At 44.1% G+C, this 25,474-nt stretch overlaps 2 protein-coding genes across 4 annotated transcripts in view; one reads left to right on the forward strand and one right to left on the reverse strand.

Annotated features, from left to right (window-relative positions):
* jag1b (jagged canonical Notch ligand 1b) overlaps positions 1 to 11,424 on the forward strand; it is a 25,689-nt gene extending 14,265 nt beyond the window's left edge. For both annotated transcript variants that reach the window (XM_040034350.1, XM_040034351.1), the window contains 20 exons: positions 21 to 140; positions 1,175 to 1,288; positions 1,379 to 1,492; positions 1,577 to 1,690; positions 2,172 to 2,218; positions 2,690 to 2,863; positions 3,294 to 3,444; positions 4,340 to 4,504; positions 4,582 to 4,695; positions 4,832 to 4,945; positions 5,116 to 5,229; positions 5,667 to 5,783; positions 6,553 to 6,580; positions 6,888 to 6,973; positions 7,562 to 7,675; positions 7,785 to 7,894; positions 8,578 to 8,817; positions 9,405 to 9,542; positions 9,750 to 9,891; positions 10,461 to 11,424. In XM_040034350.1, coding sequence (XP_039890284.1) covers positions 21 to 140; positions 1,175 to 1,288; positions 1,379 to 1,492; positions 1,577 to 1,690; positions 2,172 to 2,218; positions 2,690 to 2,863; positions 3,294 to 3,444; positions 4,340 to 4,504; positions 4,582 to 4,695; positions 4,832 to 4,945; positions 5,116 to 5,229; positions 5,667 to 5,783; positions 6,553 to 6,580; positions 6,888 to 6,973; positions 7,562 to 7,675; positions 7,785 to 7,894; positions 8,578 to 8,817; positions 9,405 to 9,542; positions 9,750 to 9,891; positions 10,461 to 10,936 — 2,792 coding nt within the window. In that variant the 3' untranslated portion in view covers positions 10,937 to 11,424. The remainder of the gene's footprint in view (positions 1 to 20; positions 141 to 1,174; positions 1,289 to 1,378; positions 1,493 to 1,576; positions 1,691 to 2,171; positions 2,219 to 2,689; positions 2,864 to 3,293; positions 3,445 to 4,339; positions 4,505 to 4,581; positions 4,696 to 4,831; positions 4,946 to 5,115; positions 5,230 to 5,666; positions 5,784 to 6,552; positions 6,581 to 6,887; positions 6,974 to 7,561; positions 7,676 to 7,784; positions 7,895 to 8,577; positions 8,818 to 9,404; positions 9,543 to 9,749; positions 9,892 to 10,460) is intronic.
* Positions 11,221 to 25,474, reverse strand: part of LOC120735174 (SLX4 interacting protein) — a 34,716-nt gene continuing 20,462 nt past the window's right edge. For both annotated transcript variants that reach the window (XM_040034353.1, XM_040034354.1), the window contains 4 exons: positions 24,403 to 24,471; positions 22,810 to 22,898; positions 14,743 to 14,846; positions 11,221 to 14,643 (listed from right to left, as the gene is read on the reverse strand). In XM_040034353.1, coding sequence (XP_039890287.1) covers positions 13,878 to 14,643; positions 14,743 to 14,846; positions 22,810 to 22,898; positions 24,403 to 24,471 — 1,028 coding nt within the window. In that variant the 3' untranslated portion in view covers positions 11,221 to 13,877. The remainder of the gene's footprint in view (positions 14,644 to 14,742; positions 14,847 to 22,809; positions 22,899 to 24,402; positions 24,472 to 25,474) is intronic.

Consider the following 25,474-nt stretch of genomic DNA (forward strand, 5'->3'; position numbering starts at 1 on the left):
CTTTTTTCTCCTTCTCCCAGACCTGAACTACTGTGGCACTCACCAGCCGTGCCTGAATAGAGGGACGTGTATCAACACAGGACCTGATAAGTACCAGTGTACCTGCGCGGAGGGTTACTCAGGAGCCAACTGCGAGAGAGGTGAGTGTCCGTGTTGTCTATATCTTCCAAGCATTCTTACAGTTAGAATAAATGGGAATGTTCTGGGCTCACCAAGCTTGCAGGCAAAAGGTCAGAGGTGCCTTCAGTTTGTAATCAGAGGAGGCAGTAACTCGGCAATAATCTGTTTCCACTCCAGAGTAAGTGGCCCCTGAGTCAGGTAATCCACCGATCTTGATCTTTTGGGGCCTGTCATCCTTCTCTCCTCGAGACAGATGGGGTGTGTTGCTAAGGTTCAGCTGTTGCAAACACTTACCATGGAGATGATGGGTTTTTTTTCCTCATTAAATCTGAGGCTCGCAGGGTGCTGACAGCTTAACTGCAGAGATGTCAGGAAACCATGCCCCTCATAACAGGAGGTCTGCAGACCGGACGATACGTTGGGCTATTGTAACAAGGAGGCCCCAGGGTGCGAGCGCTGCATCCCTTCCCTCCTCCCCACGGCATACCGAGGGGACGTCCGCCGATCACCTCCTACTGCAGAGTTATTCCTCGAGCGAATCATTAATTTTTGATTTGTTTGGTGCTCACTCATCCTTAACTCGTCTGTAAAGGAGGTGCCGCGACTGCCCCCTCTCCCGCTCTCCCTCCCGCTACTCTCATCTTGTGCCGCCTCTCAGAAGAAGAATGGCGGGGAGTCAGAGGGAAGTCACGGTGCATTGGCCGGGTCAACTTAGCATGAAAGATGATTTCCTGGTGGTGTAGTCTGCCTGGGCGGGTAATGAGAGCGAGAGAGAGGGGGATTTTTGAGCAGCCTTTCGGGGCAGAGGAGGAGGTTTCAGAGGTGAAGGAATGACTCGATCGTGGACGTGTAACAGCTTGGACCGCGGGTAGAGGGCTCACGTTTCTAAGGGGTCAAAGTCAGAACCTGCATTTGCACATCACGATTTGTTTCAGTATCAATAAAAATAACATATATTCTGTTAGCAGGCACAGTGGCAGAAATATGTATATTTGTGATGCTTAGTTTGTCATTAAAACAACAAGGATTTTTGTTTTGTGATCTCTCTTTGTAGCCGAACACGCCTGTCTCTCAAATCCATGTTCGAATGGAGGGAGCTGCTCAGAAACCAGTCAAGGCTACGAATGTCAGTGCGCACCAGGCTGGACCGGCCCCTCCTGCACGATCAGTAAGCCTGAATGTGTGCACATTCTTAATGTCAGTACCTTTTCACCGAAAATATCCTGTTGCTTACACGAGACCCTCTTCTCTTGCGCAGATGTTGACGACTGCCTTCCCAACCCCTGCAACCATGGCGGTACCTGCCAGGATCTGGTTAACAGCTACAAGTGCCACTGTCCTTCACAGTGGACGGGGAAGACGTGTCTAATAGGTGAATCACTCACCCTTTCTACACCACTTCACAGCTGTCGGCAACACGTGTGCATGCCACTAACCGCATTCTCTCACCCTCTAGATGCCAACGAATGCGACAGCAAGCCTTGCGTCAATGCCAACTCATGCCGCAACCTGATTGGTGGATACTTCTGCGAGTGCCTCCCTGGTTGGACGGGGCAGAACTGTGACATCAGTGAGTCTGAATTCTGTCAGCAGCGGCAGCTGCGGGTCAGAACGTCTGTCCAGCTCCTGTTGCTCTTTTAGATATTTCAGTTCCTTTCATCGTCTACATGCTGCATAGAAGCTGTAATGTGAAGGTGTTGGGGAGAGTTGGACAAGTGCAGTCCTCCTTTTTATTTTTTCCTCCTGCAGTATAAATGAATCTGCTTTATCATTATGAGGCCTGTGTGTGGCCAAGGCCACGGTGATTAAGGGTGGCTCAAAACAATCGCAGGGACTAGTTTCACTTGGCAGCAGAGGGGATTGCTCAATACGCTGTTTTGCACCGAGTTTTGCAGCCACATCATCCAGCTCACATGCACAGCACTCTCCAGCTCCGACAATGTTTTTAAAGGCCCCTAGCATGGGAAACTCAAAGCACAGACTTGTTTTTAAAGACAGACTATTTAGTTAAGCTGTTCAGAATTAAATCTCGGATTTGTTTTCATGTGCAGATATAAACGACTGCAAGGACCAGTGCCAGAATGGGGGAACTTGTAAGGTAAGGTCAAAAACCCATCTCGCTTTATCTGGTATTGCTGGTTTGCTTGCCAACTTGTTTGCTTTATTGTGTCTCTTTTGTCAAAGCCAGAGACATTTGCAGCGGTTGTATAAATAGCTGCCGTAAACGGTTCCCTCCAAACCGACAGTGGAATTGTTGTGGAATTCCTCTGAAATCAAATCTGAGAGGAGTGGGTTCAGAGGGGTTTCTGAGGGAGGGGCGCTCAAGTTTCTCGACCACACTAGATAGAATTACCATAAACATTATTGCGTTGAGCCCGTGCCAGGAAAATGTGTTGAAATAATTGTGTAGCTGTGATATTTACCCCCCCCCGTCCTGTTCATTCTGTGCCCTGGTTTGACAGTTATTGTTTGGACCCCACCCTTTGAAAGCAGTTAATCAAATTTGTGGCTGTGCGAGGTTAACTCCGGCTTCTCTCCCTCATACTCTCTTTCTCCCTCTCTTTCTCAGGACTTGGTAAACGGCTATCGGTGCGCGTGCCCGCCTGGGTTCGCCGGCGAGCACTGCGAGAGGGACATCGACGAGTGCGCGAGCTCGCCGTGTCTGAACGGCGGCCGCTGCCAGGACGAAGTGAACGGATTTCAGTGCCTGTGTCTGACTGGCTTCTCAGGAAATCTCTGCCAGGTGAGACATGACTCCCACCACTATCCCACACCAGTGCGTGCGAGCATCTTCCCTTTCCTCATTCAGCGTTTTTAAGCCTCTCTTTTTGCTAGCGCTGCCTGTATCTTTTGGGTTTGTTGTAAAGTTTTCCTGCCCCACCCTCTTAAACGGCTGTTGTTCCACAGTCCTCCTTTTTTAAAAAGGGAGTGCTTTGTTGAAGCTGCTCCTGGCTACAGTGGGATACATTCCTCAGCGCTGAAGCCCAGACTCAGAGGACGGGTCCTATGTCTCTGGCTCGTCCCCCCCCTCCCCTCCTCTGAGCGCTGTGCGTGTGTTGTTTCCTGGCACAGTTTGTGGGGAGGATGCTGTGGGTTTTGCTCTGTTTTCTGTAGCAGAAACTATGTCAACTATCAGGTTCATTACTCTCTATTCAAAACCTTTTCTTCCATAGCTGGATATTGATTACTGCTTGCCCAACCCGTGTCAGAACGGAGCAGTCTGCTTCAACCTGGCCACAGACTACTACTGCGCCTGCCCAGAGGACTACGAGGGCAAAAACTGTTCTCACCTTAAGGACCACTGTCGCACCACCACGTGCAAAGGTACGTCTCCTGATGCAAGTACTGCAAGCTCTTTGCCCCCCTCCCCCAGCGAGGGGCCTGAAAGATGATCTGTGCACTGTGATGTTGTATAATGCTGAATAAGGCCAGATATTCACTATTTGCCTGGATACTTTGCCCACATTTTTCCCATGAGGGCAATACCTGTATTTTAGTTTCACTCAAAGTAATTTCTTGGCCAAGGTGAGCAGGGGTTTTGTTTTTTTTTGTTTTTGTTTTTTTTGTTCAGCTCTCTTGATGATGGCCCTCCCTCCCTCTCCTTAGCAAAGCTTTTCCGATGATTCTTCCCTGAAAACCTGGCAAAGGGCTGATAGCACCGTGTGTGTTCTTAGTAATGACTTGGTGGGCTACCTCTTCTTTTCCCCCTCAGTGAATGTGCACATTTCTCTCTCTTTCTCCCCGTCTGTGTAATTGAGTGAGTGGACCAACCACAGAGTCAGATACCAGGCGCAAGATTCTTTCTGCTCTTGGCAAGAATTAAGTGATTACAGGGGAACAAATTCACCCAGCTCACCTAACCTGATCAGACAGGGGGAAAGGAAGGGATTTCAGTTCCGAGTAAAATAGAGAATGAATGAATTGCTTATGAAAGCATAACAGCTTATCTCTGTCATTCTTTTTATTTGCCTTTTCTTTTTTGACAGTACTGTTTTTCCTCTGGACTTTTTTTTTTTTTTTTTTTAACCACATGGGCATTATATCTGTAAAGGCCTGTTGCCCTTTAGATCTGTCGTAATGTGTCTTACACCCCTTCTTATTTATGGTAAACATGGGTCATAAGGCAAAATGGGACCTGGTTTAAGGCTTATTTATAATTTGCAATAAGCCTTTCATAAAGTCATTGGTTTTACTATTTAACTTGATTGCCTCTCTGCAGTGATTGATAGCTGCACGGTTGCCGTGGCATCCAACAGCACACCAGGAGGAGAGCGTTACATCTCATCAAACGTTTGTGGACCTCACGGTCGCTGTCAGAGTCAGGCCGGGGGCCAGTTCAGCTGCGAGTGCCAAGAGGGTTTCAGAGGCACCTACTGCCACGAGAGTAAGGACAGAGTCCAAATCTACAACTGATCGCAATGTATCACGTCGTAAATCTAACACATCTCTTGCCATTTTCAGACATCAATGATTGTGAGAGTAACCCGTGCCGCAACGGGGGCACGTGTATTGACAAAGTCAGCGTGTACCAGTGCATCTGCGGTGACGGCTGGGAAGGCGACCACTGCGAGATCAGTGAGTACGATTGTTTATCCTGCAACCTCAAAACAAGGCCACACTTCCTTCATGGTGCCTGTCGATTCATCTTTCAACACGACGTTTGTTTGATATGCCGCACATAAATCACGCCGTTGTTTATTGTTGCAACCAGACATAGATGACTGCAGCACCAACCCCTGTCATAATGGAGGGACATGTCGAGACCTGGTGACGGACTTCTTCTGCGAATGCAAAAATGGCTGGAAGGGAAAGACTTGCCACTCCCGTAAGCTTTTCTTTTTCTTTTTTTTTTTTTTGCTTTTTTCTGCTTTTTCCACACCCCTGTAGACTGTTTGTGCAGGCTCATGGTATGTGCTAATGGCTCTTTGTAATTACCCAGTATTTTCTACATTGTGCTGAGTGTCATGTAAGAAAGACTATCCATGCACCCTCCAGGCGAGAGTCAGTGCGATGAAGCCACATGCAACAACGGAGGCACCTGCTATGATGAGGGTGACACATTCCAGTGCAAGTGTTCCCCAGGGTGGGAGGGAACGACGTGCAACATAGGTGAGTCATCCAGCTTGGTTTAATGTTTCATCTCTGCACGCACGCACACGAAGAAGTTTGCTTTATGGGAGAGCTCCGTGTTGTGTCAGATCTTAATCAGATCTGTCAGATCTGCGAGGTCCACAAACAGTTTTTATCCCTTCGTGCTGTCAGCTCTCCCTCCCACTCTCATCTCGCCCATTTCTCTCTCTCCTTTGAGTGCCGACAGACGTATGCTTAAAATGCCTAATTGCACTGACAGTACACTTCAAAGTCAAAGAATATAGGGCGTAAAAAAAGGAAAATTAAGGCTGTCAGGGAGAAGAAGGGGGAAAAAAAAGCCCAGTCAAAGGCAGTCTGAGTTGGGTTGAGGTTCATGATTGTGCTGATGATCCTCTTGGTTGTTTGGGAAAGCTCACTGACAAAATCAAACTTGACCTTTCTCTCTCTGTTCTCAGCCAAAAACTCGAGCTGCCTTCCAAACCCGTGTGAGAATGGAGGTACCTGCGTGGTGACGGGGGATTCGTTCACCTGCGTCTGCAAGGAAGGCTGGGAGGGTCCCACGTGCACCCAAAGTAAGAAAGGGCGGAGGGTGGTGGTGTAATACATAAAGGTGGACAGTTACTGCCATTAAATTATGATAAACATTGTGCTACCTAGTGCAAAGGTGAACTCCTGCATCTGATTAGAGCAGACTCTCCCATCATCTTTTGATCTGTAGCTTTTTTTTTTTTTCTCCTCTCCCCCTCCTTCCTCTTCTCTTTCTTCTCTCCCTGGCTGCTGTCGGCCATGAGAGGAGAAAGCAAAGGAGGAGGGAGAAAAGGGCTCAGGAAAGTGGAGACAGATGTTTCTCCCCCTTTCTGCTAGCTCAACACGCGCCCCTTTCTCCCCTCTCATTCGTTGCATTCCTGTCCAAACAGTGACATGTCTGCTTGTTCTAGAGCTCTCCTCCTCCACTTCCCTGATTTTATTTATATATATATATATATATATCCATCTCCCTTTTTTCTGGGATCCCTGCCATGTATGCATGCACTCTAAAACATGAATTCCTCTTGAAACTTTTTTGGACGGGAGGGAGAAGTTCGGGATGGAATTATGGGTGTTGCCAAGGGGTGGGTGGGGAGGTGGGTTGCATTTTTGAGGGTGAGAGTCGACTCGGTGTTGTTAGTAAGGCATCGTGATCAGGCAGCGCTGAGTCCGGGCTCGACCGGCCCAACACGCCTCTGCACACGCAAGCTCAGACGTGCTCTTGCTGTCATGTGCACAAAACATGAGAACAATCAACATGCTCACTGCTCTCGTCTCTCTCCCTCCCCATTCTATTTTTTTTGTCTCTTTCAGATACCAACGACTGCAGTCCACACCCATGGTAAGTGGAAGCCAAACATTTCCTGCAGATTTAGACAAATGTAAACAAGCTGCTCCTCCTCGTGTGATAGTTTCTCACCTGCGACGCTTTCACTCTCTGCTGGGAACCAGGCATACACCCTGCCCCTGTCATTCCTGGGATGCAGTCAGTTAACTCTGTTTAGTGAACTCCCTAACCCAAGCACACTTGTCCAAAACAAAGAATAGGAATGATTGCTTTAATTATCTTTGAGAAATTGTTCAGTTGACTGGTGAGAAAATTCCAGACTGAAATGATCCCCCTGCCCTCTCTCTCTTTTTTTTTCCAGCTACAACAGTGGAACTTGTGTCGATGGGGATAACTGGTACCGCTGCGAGTGCGCCCCAGGCTTCGCTGGCCCAGACTGTCGGATCAGTGAGTATTAACCCTGCCTCCAGAACGTCCCCCTGATCGCAGTTTGAGCAGTCAGTTAGAGCATGCCCTGGGACCATCAGTCACTCCAAATGGAAGGTCTAGTCAGCCAATTATCTTTTCATTGGGCTTCAGGCCAGGCTGAGCCATTTTGGTGTCACTCCACCAAGCCTCGCTGCTTTCCCTGGGGGAAACCAGCTTAGCAGGCCAACGGCTAATCAGCCATGCTCTCTGACACTGATTACACAGATTGTTTTCCCTCTTAAAGGCTTTCAGATGGCCACATTCTTTCCCATTGCAAACCCTTTGTTCGCCTAAGTCCAGCCTTTAGCTCCTGCATACCTGCTAATGATGCTGCCTAATAAGACCAGGGCTGGCATAAAGCATGTTTGCTTGTTTGTTTGGTTTTTTTCTAAGTAATCATTATTATTAACTGGTTAGTATGTACTGTTCAAATGATGCACAGCCTTCGTGAGTTTAGCCTAGCAATTAGACTTGTGTGCAGAGTGAAATATTTGAATGCTGTGTTGCTGTGCTCTTTATGCCACAAAGGAACCAATTCTTACCCCTGGCTTCTCTCCTCTGTGGCAGATATTAATGAGTGCCAGTCCTCTCCATGTGCCTTGGGCTCTACCTGCGTGGATGAGATCAATGGATATCGCTGCCTATGCCCACCAGACAGGACTGGATCCCACTGCCAAGAAGGTAGCAGCCTCCACATGATGGGGAAAACAACCCCCAACAAATATGAAAATGAAGGGGAAAAAAAATAATAATTGAAAATATTTCTAACAATGTGACTGCTTTTACACAGTTACAAGAAAACCTTGCTCAGTTAATGGACACGTCACCCCTGATGGAGTGAAATGGGATGAAGACTGCAACACTTGCCACTGTTCCAATGGGAAAGTTGTGTGCACAAAGGTAAAGTATTTATGAATGCTCGGCACACCTGTGAAGTCTAAGTCATGCTTCCGAATGGAAGAAGTGCTGCGGAGAACTGCACAAAATGGATCGCTTTGATGTTTGGTGCCTTGTTTTCCATGAGAAGGTGTAGGCAGGGCCACGACATTATGTGTCACTGGGTGGAGTTGGCTCGGGAGTGCCAATTTCGTGATGCAGTTAGTTGATTAGAACACGAACACACACACACCGGTTCCCACTAAGGGACGATTGGGTGAGTTAGACAGTAGTGCTGTCATCATCATGGCTGTCTAACCGCTAGATGAACATTGCTGGCTTACTAGTGGAGCTCACCTCGGCAAGAAAATGCATCATAGGATTGAAAAAGATCTGGGAGATGGATTTAAAACTTGGCCTGACATCACAGTATTGTTTGTTTGTGATACATAACGATCTCTGACATGCAGTGGAGACAAATCAATCTTTGGACAGCTGTTACCACTGGTCCAGTTTTTTGTTTTTAGACATTCGTACAGTGTGACTCATCCTCTGGAGGCCCAGAGTAGTAAATGAAATACAAATCTCTCCACAGTTATGCAGATGTATCTGGGGATACGGCAGTGACAGTTTGAAAGTGTTTTCTACTGTATAGCGTACTCAGTATAATATAAATGTATCAATACTCCTGTGTTTTTCCTCTCCAGATGTGGTGTGGCCCGATGTCATGCAAACTGGGTGCCAAGGGCCGAGGCGAGTGCCCATCAGGCCAGAGCTGCATCCCCCTCAGGGAGGGCCACTGCTTTGTGAAGCCCTGCATTGAGCTGGGAGAGTGCTGGCACTCCGACCCTCCCCAGCCCCCCACCAAATGCCACCCCAGCTCCACTTACCAGGACAACAGCTGCGCCAACATCACCTTCACCTTCAACAAGGAGATCATGCCTCGAGTGAGTTACCTAGGCACCAGGGAGGAAGAGATTGAATTTAACAGGTTTTGGGCTCGTTTTCAATCCCTCCCCTCCACCAGCAGTCTTAAATGAATGGGAGCAGCAAACTGTGAAAGATTACCCATTCCTCCAGGGCAGAAAGACTCCTTAACAATTCAGCCATGTATTTAAATGTGCTCCATGAAGGAGTGGGGGGAATATTTCTCTCGGAGCCTTGTCTGCATACAAGTTTTGTTCCTGAGACTGAGGCATTCATGACTTTTTAGCTTCTGCCAATCCCAATCTTAAACCAACCACATGGGGAGATTAATTTCAGGATGATATGGATTTTGAGCTGAACAGGACCACTGGCGACTCTGTCACCACATAGAATGATCACTTGCCAGTTGCCTAACAAGCATGACAGCAGATAGTGACAAGCATATGAGTTTGCGGTCTTTAATCTAAATTAGGTGGATAGGATGTTGGAACATGCTGCCAAAATGCAGCCTTGGCTCTTCTTTTTTTTTCTTCTTCTTCTTGATTGCCCTTTTTTCCTCCCTTTTTTTTTTTCCTGTGTTTGTTAACATTTGCTTCATTCCCTTCAGGTCCAGGGCTTGACTGTGGAAGGAGTATGTAAGCAGCTGAGGAGCTTATACGTGGTCAAGAATTTCTCCTTGGAGCATTCTGTGTCCATAACCTGTGACCCCTCATTCTCAGCCAGCAACGAGATCCACGTCTGCATCGTGAGTACTTCCTTCCACTCACTCTGCCATGTTTGGCTGCTTCCATCAAAGCACACACAAAAAAATGCTTTTGATTCATAACCTGCATCGTAGAGTTCTTGCAGCTGCGGTAGGATGTGTTATGGACGTAGGGTTGAGTTTCTGTGGCTTCAGTTTACAACAACTAAACACTTAAATTTCACACCTCGCTTTATTCTTTGCCTTCAGTCGACTGACGACCACCGCTTGGACGGGAGCCCCGTTAAAAAGATCACAGAAAGGATAATTGATCTGGTTAGCAAGCATAACGGGAACAACACGATCATCTCCGCCATCGCAGAAGTGCGTGTGCCAAGCCCCAGCAAAACTGGTATGAACTGAAACTATTTGTTTGATTATGAAGTTTTCCACACTTGCACACACCTGCATGTGCTGAAATGGGTGGGAGGATTTTTTTCAATTTTTTCTCTCTAAAGATCAGATCATGAGATAGAGCCAAGCCCTAAAAGTGACAACATAGCTGCACACCAAAGAAAAAACATTCCATGTATATGTAAACTGATTCCTTAACCTCCCACACGACTCATGGCAGTTGTGATGGAGCTTAAAAAGAATCTAGCCAGGATCTTCAATGGAAAGAGCAGAGCTGCTTGGCTACATGGCTTTAGATTGGCTCGCGGTACAACTGGCTGGACTTTTAGTCAGACTCCCACTTGTGTTCACCATTCATCAGTACGGTGACAGCAGACTGCTGCCACAGCCAAGTAGAAACAGCCTCCTCTTCAGCTCCAGGCTTGGAGGTCAGGTTGTTCTGGCAAAAGCGCATTAATGACTGAGCTAGCTTGATGCATTAATACAGAAATCCTACTATTCACCGTTTGAGTCAATTCTTTTTTATTTGTGGTCTCTTTCTGACTTGTCATTGTTTTCTTCTACCAGATTACCTAGTGCCCCTTCTCAGCTCCATTTTCATTGTCATCTGGGTCCTCGTGCTGGTCTCCATTTTGCTGTGGTGCATGCGCCGGCGGCGGAAACAGAGCAACCACAACGGGACATCAGCGACCAGCTCGGAGGACAACACGACCAACAACGTCCGGGAGCAGCTTAACCAGATCAAGAACCCTATAGAGAAGCACGTGGGCCTCACAGTGGCCATTAAAGACTATGAAAATAAGAACTCCATCATTGCCAAAATAAGGACAAATCATCCCGAGGGAGATGAGGACGACAAGGAGAGGCACTTGCAGAAGGGCCGCTTTGCCAAACAGCCAGCATACACACTGGTGGAGAGGGACGAGAAGGCGACCATCTCCAATCCCAACTCAACATCCAAGCACGCTAATTGGACTAACAAACAGGACAATAGAGACTTGGAGACAGCAAACAGCATAAACAGGATGGACTACATTGTATAGCAGACAGCTGTGTTGCTGTGCAACCTAGCCTTACGCCTTCACACCCAGGTGGTGGGTGAAACTGGGGGAGCTTTGGCATGTGTAAATAGTCATGTCAGTTGTGACCCCCCTCCTCCCCCTCAGTATTTTCAGATATTTCCCCGTGCTAATTTAAGTTTTGACAAGCTGGCTTACACTGGCAGTGACAGTTGCTTTGGTTGGCTGGAAACACAAAGCACTGGTATACATTTCACTGTAGAACTAGTTGCAAACGTGTCCTCCTATGCATTTCATTTCCCCGTTTCTTTTTTTTTTTTTTTTTCTTTTTTTTTTTTTTTAGCGGACACATTTAAGGGGCTCCTGGTGTAATTGTTGTACAATGAGTTTAAACTACCCGACGTGTTCAACACTAGAGCTAATTATTTTTAGTATGTGTTTGAATTTTTTCTAGTTCTATTTGGAGAAAGTGCTTTTTCAGCTTTAGACTTCAGCAACTGTCAAATGAGACACAAAAAAAAAAAAAAAAAAAAAAAAGATCAACTTTATTATTTATTTTTATTTTTAGGGTTGGGTGGGGAGGGAGATGAAAGGGGTTCGATGTCAGCAGTTGCTGTCAATATGAAGAATTTATGTGACAATTTAGAACGTGTAGATATGTACATTTTTTTTTTATTAATCATTGTGTATATTTGATTTATTAACTTAATAATCAAGAGCCTTAAGATATCATTCCTTTTTATTTATACGTTCCAGTTTAGTTTGAAGGTTTTGATAGCTGTGGAAGCCTACCATTTCTTTCAAGGTTTTTTTTGTTTTGTTTTGTTTCCAATGCATTCAATAAAAGCCAAATTTCAGAGAAGACAAAAGATGGGTGCTTTGGCCCTGAAAGAAACACTTCATTTTTGTTTCCCTCCCATACACACGTTGGACATTTCATTATTTGTTGCCAGGACCTTAATTGTAGACAAGTGAGGTTAGGACAACAAAAGATCACGGCTGCTGCAAGGGTTGGACATGGTGGCAGACACATTGCTTGCCACTAATGGATAAATACTTAAGGGAACAAAAATTCTTCAGCAGCTTCAGTTTAACCCAGACGTATTTCAAAGGCTGTCGAAATCAACCAAGTTGCAAGGCAAGTCACATCAGTATGACACGCCAGAATTCCCATCTGCTTTAGTCAGCATAATATCATAAGCTAGACTGTGAGTACTTGAACAGTAGGGGAGCAATGGGAACACTGTAGTATCAGATAAATACACTGCCTTGCTCTGCAAGAGTCCGCTTTGTTTCTGTGCACATTTTGTTTCTTTTTAAAAATTGAGGCTCTTAAAGACAAACATGTTTTATCTCATTTGTTAACCCTTTGAGATCGTGGCAACACTTTGTCCCTTTTCTTTTTTTGACTTTGTGTTATGAACTTGAGAATTATGTGTTGATCTGGCAATATATTTTTGAAAGTCATATTTATTAAATATTTTGTATGAAACGAGAATTAAAGTTGTCTCTGTTCTGGAGAGAGAGTGACGAGTCTGATGCATTGAGCCAAACGTGTTGGAGCATATTAAAGATCTCTCGTGGCGTGGGAACTACAGCTAATGGTTTCCTAGTCGAGTCCTGGAGACGCAGTACTCATAACGCTCAGATATTGTAGCCCTTTATGGTCTGGTTAAGATACTGTAGCAAGCTCTTTTTAAAAAAAAAAAAAAAAAAAAGTTGGGCTGGAGAAGCCTAAGCTGTGGAGTAAAAGTGATTTATTATGTTCTTTCTTTATTTTTTTGGGCAAACTCTTCTTGCCAGAATTAAAACAAAGACGAGAGATTACAACACCCCTTGAGAAAGATCCTCAACATGTTGGGACTAATAGCTGATAGCTGAACTGGCTCCTAGTCGTGACACTCAGGTTGTAACCACTAATACTTTTTTTTTTTTTTCCCAATTTTTGGACAGACCCCACTGTCGAACTGCCACAAGCAGCATTTGGTTTGGACTCTGTGAGAGGAAAACAATGCAATGAGATCTGTGCCGGCTGCTTTCCCAAAATTCTCTGTGAATTTTACACAATGATTCAAATGGGGCTTTTTTTTGTTTTGTTTTGACTGAGGGAAAAATTTATTTATATCGAAATGTCTTTCCAGTAAAATAAAACAGGAGTAAAATTTTCAGTCAACATTTTGTTGTGAAATAGAAATACTGGGTTGTAAACGAAGCTGACGGTAGGCTCTCTCTCTGGGCTCGGGCCAGTGGACAGACTTAAGGACCTATACCAAGCGGCGGGCTGGTGACAGCAGCTGTTGTTCAACCTCTGATTTGAAAACTGATCACCTTCCTGCATTTAGTTGGTTTAGGTTAAAAAAAAAGCAGCACAGTATGTTTCCACTTATAGATTTGTTTTCAGGTGCTTAGCAACTAACTGGTATATGAAAAATATCTAGCTACAAAAACACTTTTTTTGAGAATGGGGTGATGAAATAAACCTGGAAACAGCAATCAATCATGCTCGAGCTTCGGCGGGTAAACTGGACAGTTTTGAGACACGTAGGAGCCAGTATTTGAGTCTGAAAGCCATGACGTACTGCATGGCTCCTGCCTGTCTGAAATCCCCAATCTTTAACACAAAACCAAATCTTAACTCCAATTAAAGGTTTTTGACTTTCATTTGCGAGCCGCTCTTGACCACCACTACTTATGGGTGGAGGCAGAGATCAGTTTCAAGTATTTGACAAAGCATAACTCAAATGCACATGTATCAGTTGCCATAATGTGTTCAGCATTTGATCTGTGCGTGTGCAGCATATGTGAAAAGAACAGATATCGCAGTAAAAAGTGACACAAGCACAAATGCAAGTCATCTGAGCAGACCACATGGACAGTATGGGGGAAGCATGTAGTCTGACAGAGTCTCATCTCTATTTCTGTGGCGTCAGGCATCTTTACTGTAGCCTGTCTCTCTCTCTCCCCCTCAGGACCTCTTCAGTCGTCGTAATCTAGAGGTTCTGGGCACATTTTCACTCCACTCCTCTCCGAGTGTGGATCTGGAACCAATAGAGGAGCCTGAGGATGCAGGCTTGACAGATAGGCTCCTCAGACTTGCGGCCAGCCTGTTTTGGTTTGTCTGTGCCGTGTTATTGCTTGTGAGGGAGAGCCTTTGGGCTCGTTTCCCTGGAGTAAGCAGCTCTACTTCCAGTGTGGTTTTCTTGCACTCTGAGACAGGGGAAGCCTGGGACTCTGCCTTGGCTTCAAGTGGAGGAAGGGGTGGCAGAAGAAGGAGGTCGTGCTTGGATGTTTGTGCAGAGTAAGTTTGCATTAGGGCTGGAGGTCTTCCAAGGCACGTCCTCTTGGCCCCGTGTGGGTGAGGGTCTTCCCCAGCATCACTCAGCTTGCACCTCTTGCTCGTGCTGGTCTCCTGACTGATTTCATTTTGGCAGAAACCTGCTGAGGTCCCATTTAGGTTGATACAGTCTGGAAGATCGTTCTCAGCATGCCGCTCCTGCTTTTGAGTAGTCCCAATTAGAGCTCCTGCTACAGTTAATGCACTGGAGCAAGGCACCTTGTGGTTTGCCTCTGACAGGACCTTCTGTTCAGATCTGGACAGACTCACTGAGCCTGATTCTGACTTGACAACTTGAAGTTCCGGTTTCTGGTTTTCAGCACAGACTCTCTGGTCAATCTGCTGCTCTGCCATAGTGGAACCACAAAGGACTTGCTGGACACTGGCTTGTTTGGCTCTGAGAAAGAAAAAAAATGGGTATAAAGGATATAAACAGATACTTGAGTGTCCTCTCTGACTGGTGGGGTTGGAAAGTTCTGCATTAGATCATACTTACATCTTTTGAAGCACAGTCTTTGTTTTCGTGGGGCTGTTTAAAGGCTCTTGGGTTTCTCCCACACTGGAAAAATATTCCGATCTGCTTTGTTCGCACAGCTCAGTCTAAAGAGGACAAACAGAATCAGTGTAAACACAAATATTATTACTGGCATACCCTGGAAACATTTCGCCTCACAGTGCTGTCATCATCCTTCACTGAACACCTTCATTAAATCCATTAGACTAAAAACTAAAAAGAGTTCATGTCAGATTGTCTGAAGTTCAATCAATGTAGTCACCTTATTATTTAAACTATGATGCTGCCCAACATGAAAGATGAAAGGGCCTTCAGAGAGAGTAGCAGCTGCCCCCCCGCACCCACCGTAAACTCCCCAAATCCTCCACCTCAAAGTTTGAAATGAATCACTGGCTCATTATGGCGTGACAATTGTTCAGCCTACACTACCTGAGGTTTAAAATAATGCTCTCAGCCTTAGGCAGAGTTACGAAACGGTGACCATATTGACAAGTTAAAACAGCGAATAACGAAGATTCAGTAATAGAGAAAAAATGTGACGCAAGGGCAGCATTGCGTGGGAGAGAAAATATTTTTTTAAAAAAAGGTGTAAAAAGCATGTTATGGGACAGCTGCAAATGTAAACAGACTGAAGGGGAAAAAAACCTTCTTTACTTTTAGCCATGAAACTGTAACTGATCAAAGCAGGATGAGTGCCGAGCGCTTCTTCTACGTCCTTATGTGTCTAAAACTTTCATCTGTAATTCTGCTACACCCCTAAGTGTCTCTGAAAAGCAAGTCTTATTTGCTAGAACTCTGGGGTGAAAGTTCAAAATATCCACATACTAAGGGAAACCTCTGAGGCAGAACGAGGAACAAGCTGAAAATTGGATCTCACCAACGTGTGCCCTCAACAGGCCACTAATGACGGTTAATCATGGGGTCTTTTCCTTGGCTGCCCCAGAACAGACTCTGGATTTATGAGAACAAGAGACGCTGGTGGCAAATTGAGCAGAACTTCAAAGGCTGAAGCACTGTCAATTCATCATAAATTAATCAAATCAAAAAAAATTGGTGGAATAGTAGACTAGCAATGGTTTAGAAAATGAGCATGTCTGCTAGTTTTTATCTGGAGAAGCAGTATATTATATTATATTTTGTATACTAGAACTTCTAAAGGTCTGAAGCTGTACAAAGGCATTTATATCAGCTCATGGTCTAGAATGGGGATGTTGCCAGAACTGATACTTACAAGTAATCTTTGTATAAAACTGAAAAAGCTACTTTTTTTTCAGCACAGTAGTTACCTAAGCGGCATACCAACCAAGTTGGGTTGTCAACGAAATTGATACTTAGATACTAACTGATACTAAAAATTACTTTTGGATTAGACGTCCATTTGCAACTGCATTATATGTGACTGGAATGAACCCTGAACTCATTGTCACTCGTCCAACAGGAATGACTGATATCACAGGCGGTCAGACTGTGGGACTTCACAGAAGCAAACAATGGGCATTTGACGTGTGTGTAAGCAAGGCACAGAACATTATATGGTGTATCTGCACTTACCTCAAGGTGAACGAGGTTGTTTGCAGCTGTTTAGGGCTGCTGCCAATGAAGGCAAAGAGAGATGGGGTGAGTTGTTCGATCTTTTCTAGGGTTTTCTCTCTATTATTGTAGGGTCTTTACCTTACAAGTGACTTGAAGTAACTGCTGTTGTGATTTGATGGTATATAAATAAAATTCAGTTGAACTGAATTAGATCCTAATGCATATGTGGTTGGGTGAGGTGTCTGTCTGGAAATTTATAATGGGCCTCAATTTTACCTTGTGGGTTTGTAAGAATGATTTTATTATGTGTTTGCATACATTGTAGGTTTTGCAGTGATATGCACATTTGATGTATTTGCAATCCTTTTAAGGTTGGCGTGTGCATTTTTAGGCTACAGAATTAAATAGGAATCCATCTGATGACCCAATTTTAAAGTTCAAAAGTCAGGAAATAAAGCTTGTCATTTTAACCTATGTTTCTTTGACTGTTTTGTTTTTAGGTCTCTTGACAGATCACTAAATATTTCACTATTGACACCAGCAGTGCCGTCTTCACTTCCTACAGTTGGCAGATAGCTTTGCACAGGAATGCTGCAGATTGGTGGGCAGAAAGGCCTTCCCCTCATTAGCAGCTGAAGATGTAAACAGTAGCACCACAACCCTGGCAAAGGAAATGTAAGACAGACACCCTGGTCTTTAGGAATATTTTTGTGAGGTAAGTAAAGCTCCTGTTCCAGCAAGATTTTTTTTTTAAAACAGTAATAAATATTAACCTGGCTGGAACACATGCTAACATTAGCTTTTTAACAATTAGCAATAGCCATTTCTGTAAGGTAGAGGTTATGGCTAATAATAAAATGATCATGTTAATGTTGGAGCTAGGCAGCAAACATAAGTTCTGCCTGTCTGTAATGTTAATGGACAGTGTAAATTTGACAGGAAAAGAACGTGATCTTGTTTTTTTGTTTTTATGTTTTTAACCCCATGGTATTGAGTAGTACTTTCCTGGGTGCTGGTAGCGAGTTTATAGTTTAAAGGAGAAGATGGGACAAGTTTCATGCCTGCTAAATTATCTGTTGAGATATTTCACTCAAAAACATTCATATCAACCTGACAGCAAAAAGTTAGGGGATCGCCACAGTGGTTTAGCTTTATCCTCTAGTGTATTTCTGTGTAATAAAAGTTGAGCTATTTCACTGACAAGTGAAAAATTTGATCTAGTGGCGGCACAAGATTTAAGGGATCACCAAAAATAGGATTTATTAATAATCAGGATCTATTCTCTGGCCACTGCGCTATGCTATGCCCAAGCTCATAGCAAACCATCCAATACTTTTGAAGCTATCGCTCTTTGGATCAACGTGGCTGAGACCGCTATCCACAGCTTCACGCCGCTAAACTTTATTGGTTTTTGCAAACGGGAAACAACAACTGGACAGAAATTAAATCTGGGAAAATTCAAGGTCGTGGCCGCTATGTTTATTCAACATCAGCCATTTTTCAGATCATTGCTATTATATAAACTGGTTGGTAAAATGATCAATGTGCACTCTAAGATGGGGAAAGCCAGTGCGGTAAGCTCTGGCATCCTGCAGATGTTGTGAAAACTGAGAGAAATATCATAAATGTCCTCCCCCGCACGTCACGATACTAGTGACAACATGTGACCCGACACGCAAGGGGGAAATGGAGTGATTGACCCGAGCTGCGAGGGCAAGCTGGGGCATTGTGGCTTTGCGCTGGGTGTTGAGACCTAGCAACTCTGGTCTGTGGTGTGGTAGACGGGAATAAAGAGGCCAGACAGAGGGAGGGGAGGCCGGGCAGCAGGGAAGGAGGCGGAGCTGGCGAAATACAAGAGACAAGATACTACAGAGTGTATAAGAGAAAAAAAAGAGAGTGGAGCACAACAAAAGCAAAGGCACCCCCTCAGAGTCACACTGCCTGACCTCAACAGTCTCTCCAGCATGCCCACAAACGCAAGAATCCTCACACAGGAAGTTCCACACAGGCTCCTCTTTGTGTCGAGATGGAGTCATGCTACAGTGTGGGCAGAGCTCTGGTCTTTAGACTTTTTCTCTCATACCCAGAGCTACAGCTAACCTTCAACATGGATTTGGGACAGTGACACACATACAAACTCTCATTTCGCCTCCACACTCACACACCCACCCCAACAACAACAACAATTCTGAGAAAAATGTGGGTGCTATCGTTTGCATTGTAATGCCTTGATATGTATTCTAGCCTGTTTAATATGAATAAATGCCGTTTGAAAATGAACTTGAAAGAAAAATCAACAAGGAGCTAAAGGGAGGCTCTCTGGGAAAGTTTAGTGCCTTTCTGTTCCTGTCGGCACGACTTCAAAAGAGCAAGAGAGTGAAAGAGGAGAGTCAGAGAAAGGAAGAAGCATGAAGAGAGGAAGAGGCTGGATATAGATAGCAAGTAGAGAAAAGATAGATAAACAGAGAGAGCGAGAGAGATTGTGCATAAATTATTTTCAGCAGGGGTCTAGAGGTTGGAGATTCTGTATATAGCAACTACAGAAGAAATCAGATGGATTAAATAACCTTATAATTATCACAAGCTATGTGGATAAAACGGTAAGAATTGTGTGGGAACCGAGGTGGCCTAATCTTGTAAGGAATGATGCAAACTCTAAATAGCTGGAGAGAGTCCCATGAAAAAGGAGGGAGGGATGGTGGTAAATAAGAACGTCTACCCGCCGTTGCTACCACCTCTCTCTGAGAGAAAAAAAAGGATTTAACCCCCCCACCGCCAGCCAGTCTGCTCGCCCCCACACAAAGCTGAAAAATGCTCCTTGTGATACAACATGTAGAGCAGACCAACAGTGCCCTCCCTGGCCCCAGAGCTTCCAAAACAACACAGCCTCGCCACAGGAGCTGCAACAAAACAGCACATCTGGATGTCAGATTACAGCGATAAGCCTGGCAAAAGGGCAAGGATAGCAGAGAGAATGATTCATTTGGTTTAAAAGGCTACCAGGACAGATTCTCAGCACTTGCCCCAACTCTGAATGACTCCTGGAAAAAAACTTCAAAAGGATAACCAGCAACAGCCTCCATAAAATACAGGCAACAACCTCTAAGCCGTCCAAGATAAGGTAGAACACAGATTATGTTGGTTATCTTTTAATGCAGCTGCACTCAAAAGTAATGCAGCGATATGGCCAAAAGGTCTCTGAGCTGTTTAAAATGTTGCTGCAAAGGATGACAAACCTTCTCTTGGTGTTTAAAGACAATGCTTATTGATATACAATGCCATATTTATAAACACTACAGCTTTTTTGTATATAGTCTGCACAAATACACATGCACAATCATCTAAATACTACTTTAAGAATTTTGCTTTGTAGAAAAAGAGCATTTTTCAGTTAATCTTTTTCCAAAAGCTTTTAAGCATGGAAGTTAAAACATAAAAACTTCAAATAAAAAAATCTAACAAGTCAGCATGGGAGGCTCCGATGAACCATCAACTTTCATGTGCCACAGTGGAAGTCAGATTGTTTGTTCTGGGATTACTTTAATATCTTTGTACCTCACCTAACATATACAAAACCAGTGAGATGCAATCCCATAAAGCAGTTTTCCACTCATCTGTCACAAAATAATAGTGTCTCAACTTGAAATCTGTGGTAGCTTGAAATGCTTGAAGCCCTCACAGCACTCATATTATAAAAAATGAATTATTCTTTCCACTGGAACTTTTTTTGTTTTGATGACACATCTAAGTATACAAAGTCCTCAAACTGGCACCAAGAAACAACAAGAGTATTTAACTGTCAGAGGATGAAAAACCTCCTGCAGAGATGTTCGTGAATGCAGTGCACAAATTCCACTCCTCATCATGCACCCACCCTGCTCCCACAGGGCAAGCATGCCCTGTTTGTGTAGGCTCACCACATCTTCTCTGCAACAAAGTCAACAAACATGCATGGGCACATGTCTAAAATAGGGGACAGTTCTTATCCCCAAACAAGAGTTTCTGGATCCACCCATATCAAAGGACTGAGACAAGTGGTTAACTGAACACACTTCATGTAAATCATTTAAAGCAGTTTAAGATGGGCTGGAATGAGGACCTGCAAGAGATCATAGTCGTGCATTCGGCCTAGGTGTAGAGGAGGTCAGTAGACACTGGACGCTTGGGAACGGACTGCTGTTAGCTGTTGTGAGCTCTGAAGAACAGAGGCGTGCTGAGGTCACGAGTAAACACACAAGCTTGTCCAGAGCTCAAAAGAGGAGGGGAGGGGGGGAGACTGGAAACACATCTGTTCTGCCTTTGATCCAAACTTCTGCAGCCCAGCACGCCACTCACCTCAGCTGCCCACTCTGTGCCTGACTAAAAAACAACGGCCGCAATTATAAACACTAGATCTTCCTTCCCATGCTGCCCTCTTCGGTGTTGGTGCTGACTCACAATAGGAGCAAGCTTTTATGAAGGGAAGGGACGTAAATCTTCAAATCCTCTGCGTATGCCTTTTTTCCATTATCACATGAAAACAAAGCAGCATCAATTGCCCAACCTCTACATAGCAACAGTGGATTCTAGGTGCCTAACAAACAGAGTCAATTAGGCTGATAGGATTTCAGCATTTATCCCAGACATGGCACTCAGTATGTCTGAACCAAAACATTTGCCGGATGCTTGAACACTCTCTGCCCCAGTAACATTTGAATCAAGCATTTCAAACTGGACAATCATGGTTGTTTCTGCAGCAAATGACCATCTGAAACCAAAACAGCTGGAGTTGGCCTTTTTTTCCCCCCTTTAGTTTGCTCTTTCCCATAGTTTGCATATTACACTGCTAATCCCTTCCTGGGAAGGTTGTTTGATAGAAATAGAATCTCACCTTTTTATATAGCATGCCTTTTCTCTCATCGTGTGTGGCTGTTTAGAAGGAAAATGCTTCTGCTTCCTGACCAAAATGTCAGTTGAAAATATGACTAATATAGAGTGAACAAACTGTATAAAATTAAAATAGAGTACACTCAAATGCGGGAGTGAGAAGCTGCCTTTCAGTGATGTCACCTTAGCTCCCTCATAACATAACCCCCTGACCTTGTGAAAACTGCTTATTGATGAGTCTACATTTCCACTGCGGCTGAAGATTTTTGCACAACTAGTCACACAAACTGAATCCTAACGACAAACCTGAAACCTCCCTAAACACGGACAAATGTGGCATTTTTTTTGAGACTGCCCGTCTTGTGCTGTCAAGAATTGGGGGATAAAAGACCCCTTTTTAAACATGATATCAATTCTGACACAGAACTCCAAACACCCCATTATTTATAGACAGCAACATTATACCTTACATCAGTTGTGACTCACAGTCTAAACCTTTTTTTTTTCCTTTCCGATTTCTGACTTCCTTGGCAGCATTAAAACTGCAAAAACTCCCTTTCTGACAAATAAGAACAGAGTGAGGGATGTAAACAAATTATTGTTTTTGTCATGTGAAAAACTTCAGCCTCTCTGTCTGGTATCTTTCCCTTACAAAGCGGGCTCGAGGTTGAGCTAGTGAGAGCTTCACCACAAGACTCCCACCCTCCAATTCCCTCAGCTTGTACTGTATGAGCCCAGAGAACCACATCCTGAGGAGAGGAACGCAATCGACAACAGTGCCTCCTTGAACTGGAAAATTGGTTACACAATCTGAACTTTTCACTGACGACTATGTTGCTCCACTAAAAATATTACAATCGCTGCTTTCATTGGAAGCCAAACTGTGGAGAGTGCAGAGACATTTCAAAGGGAAACAATAGCAAAAACCCTGTAGAAAAACATCAGGCCACTGATCATGGGATGTGATGGGAGAGATGTCTGTCCTTGATGTGAGTGCCAAGGTGAGAGGCTCCACAGGCTTTTCCCAGAATACTCTGGGGAGTTTGAGATCAAATGAACACTGACCAAAGGACAACTGATTATAATACAGGCGGACAAAAAAAGAACTACAGCAGTAGGTCTTATGGCACTGACAAGAGTTCAACTTGGTCTACACAGCACAGACTACAAGGAAATACTCACTGAACCCAACTTTATTTGAGTCCAATTAATCAAGGCACGCGGCATTCAACTGCAGACAGTAAAGTTAACCGAATTCTCTCTTAAAGACCCAAACAATGCACATGCAACCGCAGGACAGAGGGTTTTGTTGTGGTTCTCTTGAGCATGCAAACCCCAAAACCTCATGCTTGAAACTGACAGAGAGAACTAAAGTTCTGCAGGTAAGTAATTAAAAATGTGGGAGCAGGAGCTTTTCAAAAAAGCGTGACTTGGCACCGCTTCACCCAGCCTCCCACGATCATTGGTTTTCCTCTCACTAGGTCTCCTTAAAGCCCATGTAGGTTCAGAGTCCACCCCTTATAAAGAGGATAAGCATATATAAGCGAGAGTGCAATTTGGCAGCACATCCCTATAATAACACACAGACACATGGACGACTTTTTGCCAGGCGACTGGAAGAGGAAATAGAGGAGTATAAACAGCACTCACCGCGGGCAGGCTCGGGTTTCTATGGTGCGCTGAGGCATCTTCTGGACGGCTCACACACACAACATATCGTTCGGGAAACACACGCAAATCTGAGAGCAGGCAGAGAAACAACACAGACCCTGCTGGTTAATAACGTGGGCTCACCTCTAATTATCAGTCAAACTCAGACAGAGGGAATTGTGGTCAATGTTTAATTTTTACATCTACCAGTACCAAGTATTTACTATCCCTCAGACCGGGGAGAAAATAGCAGTTTATATATAATTACTGAATTTTATGAGCTGCATAAACAGCATGAAATATTAGGAAATTTTACATTAACAATGGCTCTTGGGAGTAATAATACTGTCTCACTGACTTCAGAAGGAAAGATCATTTAAGCCGCTTTTCCAAACAATGTCAAGAAACTCAGGTCCAGCTATATTCCAAAGGTCTCTGCCCGGATGACATGTGACACTAATAATAATTAAATTTATAATATCTGCTGTTTTCAGTTGGGTTTGGGTTCTGCTTGATTGCTCAACAAAAAGTTCAGAGCTCATGAAATGTTTCAAGCGAAATTGGAACCTTCAATGAAAATTTCTCAGGACACTTTTAGACAGAGAACTTCTTGGAGTTTGGAAATCTAACTTTTCTTCGAAGGACCCCGATCCCAGTTAAAATTTAAAGCAAACCCAAAAGCCTTCTTGAAATCTAACAAGTAGATTGACAGGGAATTTGCAAACCATATTAAATAAGAGGAATTTAGTCTCAACGACCTCGTAACTATTCCTTTAATGCCAACCCCTGGGCAAACTTTACAGTCTTTGTTCCACCAAATGTCAGCTTTTCCTTCTTTATTCTTTAAAATGTTGGCATTGTGGAGTGAAATTTAAGTCAGCTAAATCAGAATATTTCACTGCATTCTGACCAACTAATTACCGTAACATAGCTTTAAGAAGACCTACTGTGGTTCAGCCTTGAACTCCTTTTAAGAACGTTTTTTGTAGCCGTCTCGTCAACCACGATAAAAACTTTTCACCATCCATTTTATAGCTAATTGATTTTTTTTAATGATCTAACCACATATGTACTGCCAACTCAGTGGACCAAATTACACAACCTTTGACCTCAGGAGACCGAGTCTAATTTGATGTGTAATGGACCTGCTGAGAGAAGCCGTCATCTCAGCCAGCAACAGGTCACCGTTGCCTCAACAGCCAAGGCCTGGTCCTCCCCCAAGGAGCAGATATTAACTTTACTGACAGGAAGAGAACCATGTTGGTCCCATGAAAAGGTGGCCAAGGGTCACAGGCATTAGATGAGCCATGGAGATAGATTCTCACTGCCCTCCACAGACAGCTAAGGAATCCTTCTCTCTCTGCCTCTCTCAGTAGCCTCTCAAGGGAACCACTTAATGGCCGCTTGTTCTCAACAACACCCCGATCAGGTAGGGACAGGACATAAAAACAAGTGAGGGGGAGAAACATCAACATGCAGACCACAGATGCCTCACTCATTCTGTGGGAAATTTGGCTGAGTATAAACCCTTGAGAGGTCTATTTGTGAGTTTTAACTGGGGATGGATTTATTGAAAACATGTAGGTCACTTACCCTGCTTGACAATACATCTGAGACTGGAGTGTCGCTTCAGAAAATTGGCCACCAGGTTGAATTTTTCACCTGTATAAACCAAAACAGAGAGACAGTTAACATAAAAGGTTCTATTACCTGTCTAACAGTGGGCACATTTTGGTGAGACGGTGCATGCCGGCATGCTTTGATACACCGATTACAAACCAAATTCAATTTCCCATCATTACACGAAACAGCTGCAAATGTTATAGTGAGACAAAGTGGTTAAATAATGGACACACTACATGAGTATAAAGCCCCTCATATGATGAGTTCCACAACTGGCCTTACTGCTGTCACATGCAGTAGAAGAATCACAGTAAAGTTTTTTAAATAAAAAAAACAAACAAAAAAAACTGAACACAGGATTAGTGTATTTTGCAGCAATAGGGCACACTCCATTAATGCAGATAACAGTGCTGCACATGGCTCCATATGCTTGGACACATACCCATCAATTTTCTACTAACTTTAAGTTTATGCTTGGTCTAAGGCACAGCACGCTAAAACAAGCCAAATTATTTATCGAGTGTGAAACAATTCATTCTCCTTTAATTTAAAAGACCTTCCAGTTTGGCACAAGCACAGAAACCATTTCTGGGGTCTCTGCTCTATTTGTCATGGAATGATTTCATGGTATGTAAGATGTGCTGTGCAGAAACAGCAGCTTGTTGCCTAATCTGGCAGGAATTTGTTGACTAAAAGCAAGGGCCTGGCTAACACGCTATGCAGTTGTTCTTTGCAAACAGACACACAGTGCTGGGAAGCTGACCAAGCCAGTTCATCCTTTGATATCTTCTTCGTACCCTTTTTGTCCTCATAAGAAAGTGAATGTGAAACTTTAACACCACCTTCCTATTATTTCTTATTTGACATTCTCTCTCATGTGTGGACATATAAAAAAAACATTTTCTGCAAACTGTCTGGGTTTGGGTTGGGGTTTTTTTTTTCCCGCTTCAATTAAAGGATTACATGTCTTCCTAAGTTTGAGAAAATCATGACCTCTTGCACTTAAGGCTCTTTCAGAAGTCCCTGGATAATCTCAAATGTG

The sequence above is a fragment of the Simochromis diagramma genome, unplaced genomic scaffold, assembly GCF_900408965.1.
Source record: "Simochromis diagramma unplaced genomic scaffold, fSimDia1.1 OVJJ01000481.1, whole genome shotgun sequence".
Taxonomy (NCBI): Eukaryota; Metazoa; Chordata; class Actinopteri; order Cichliformes; family Cichlidae; genus Simochromis; species Simochromis diagramma.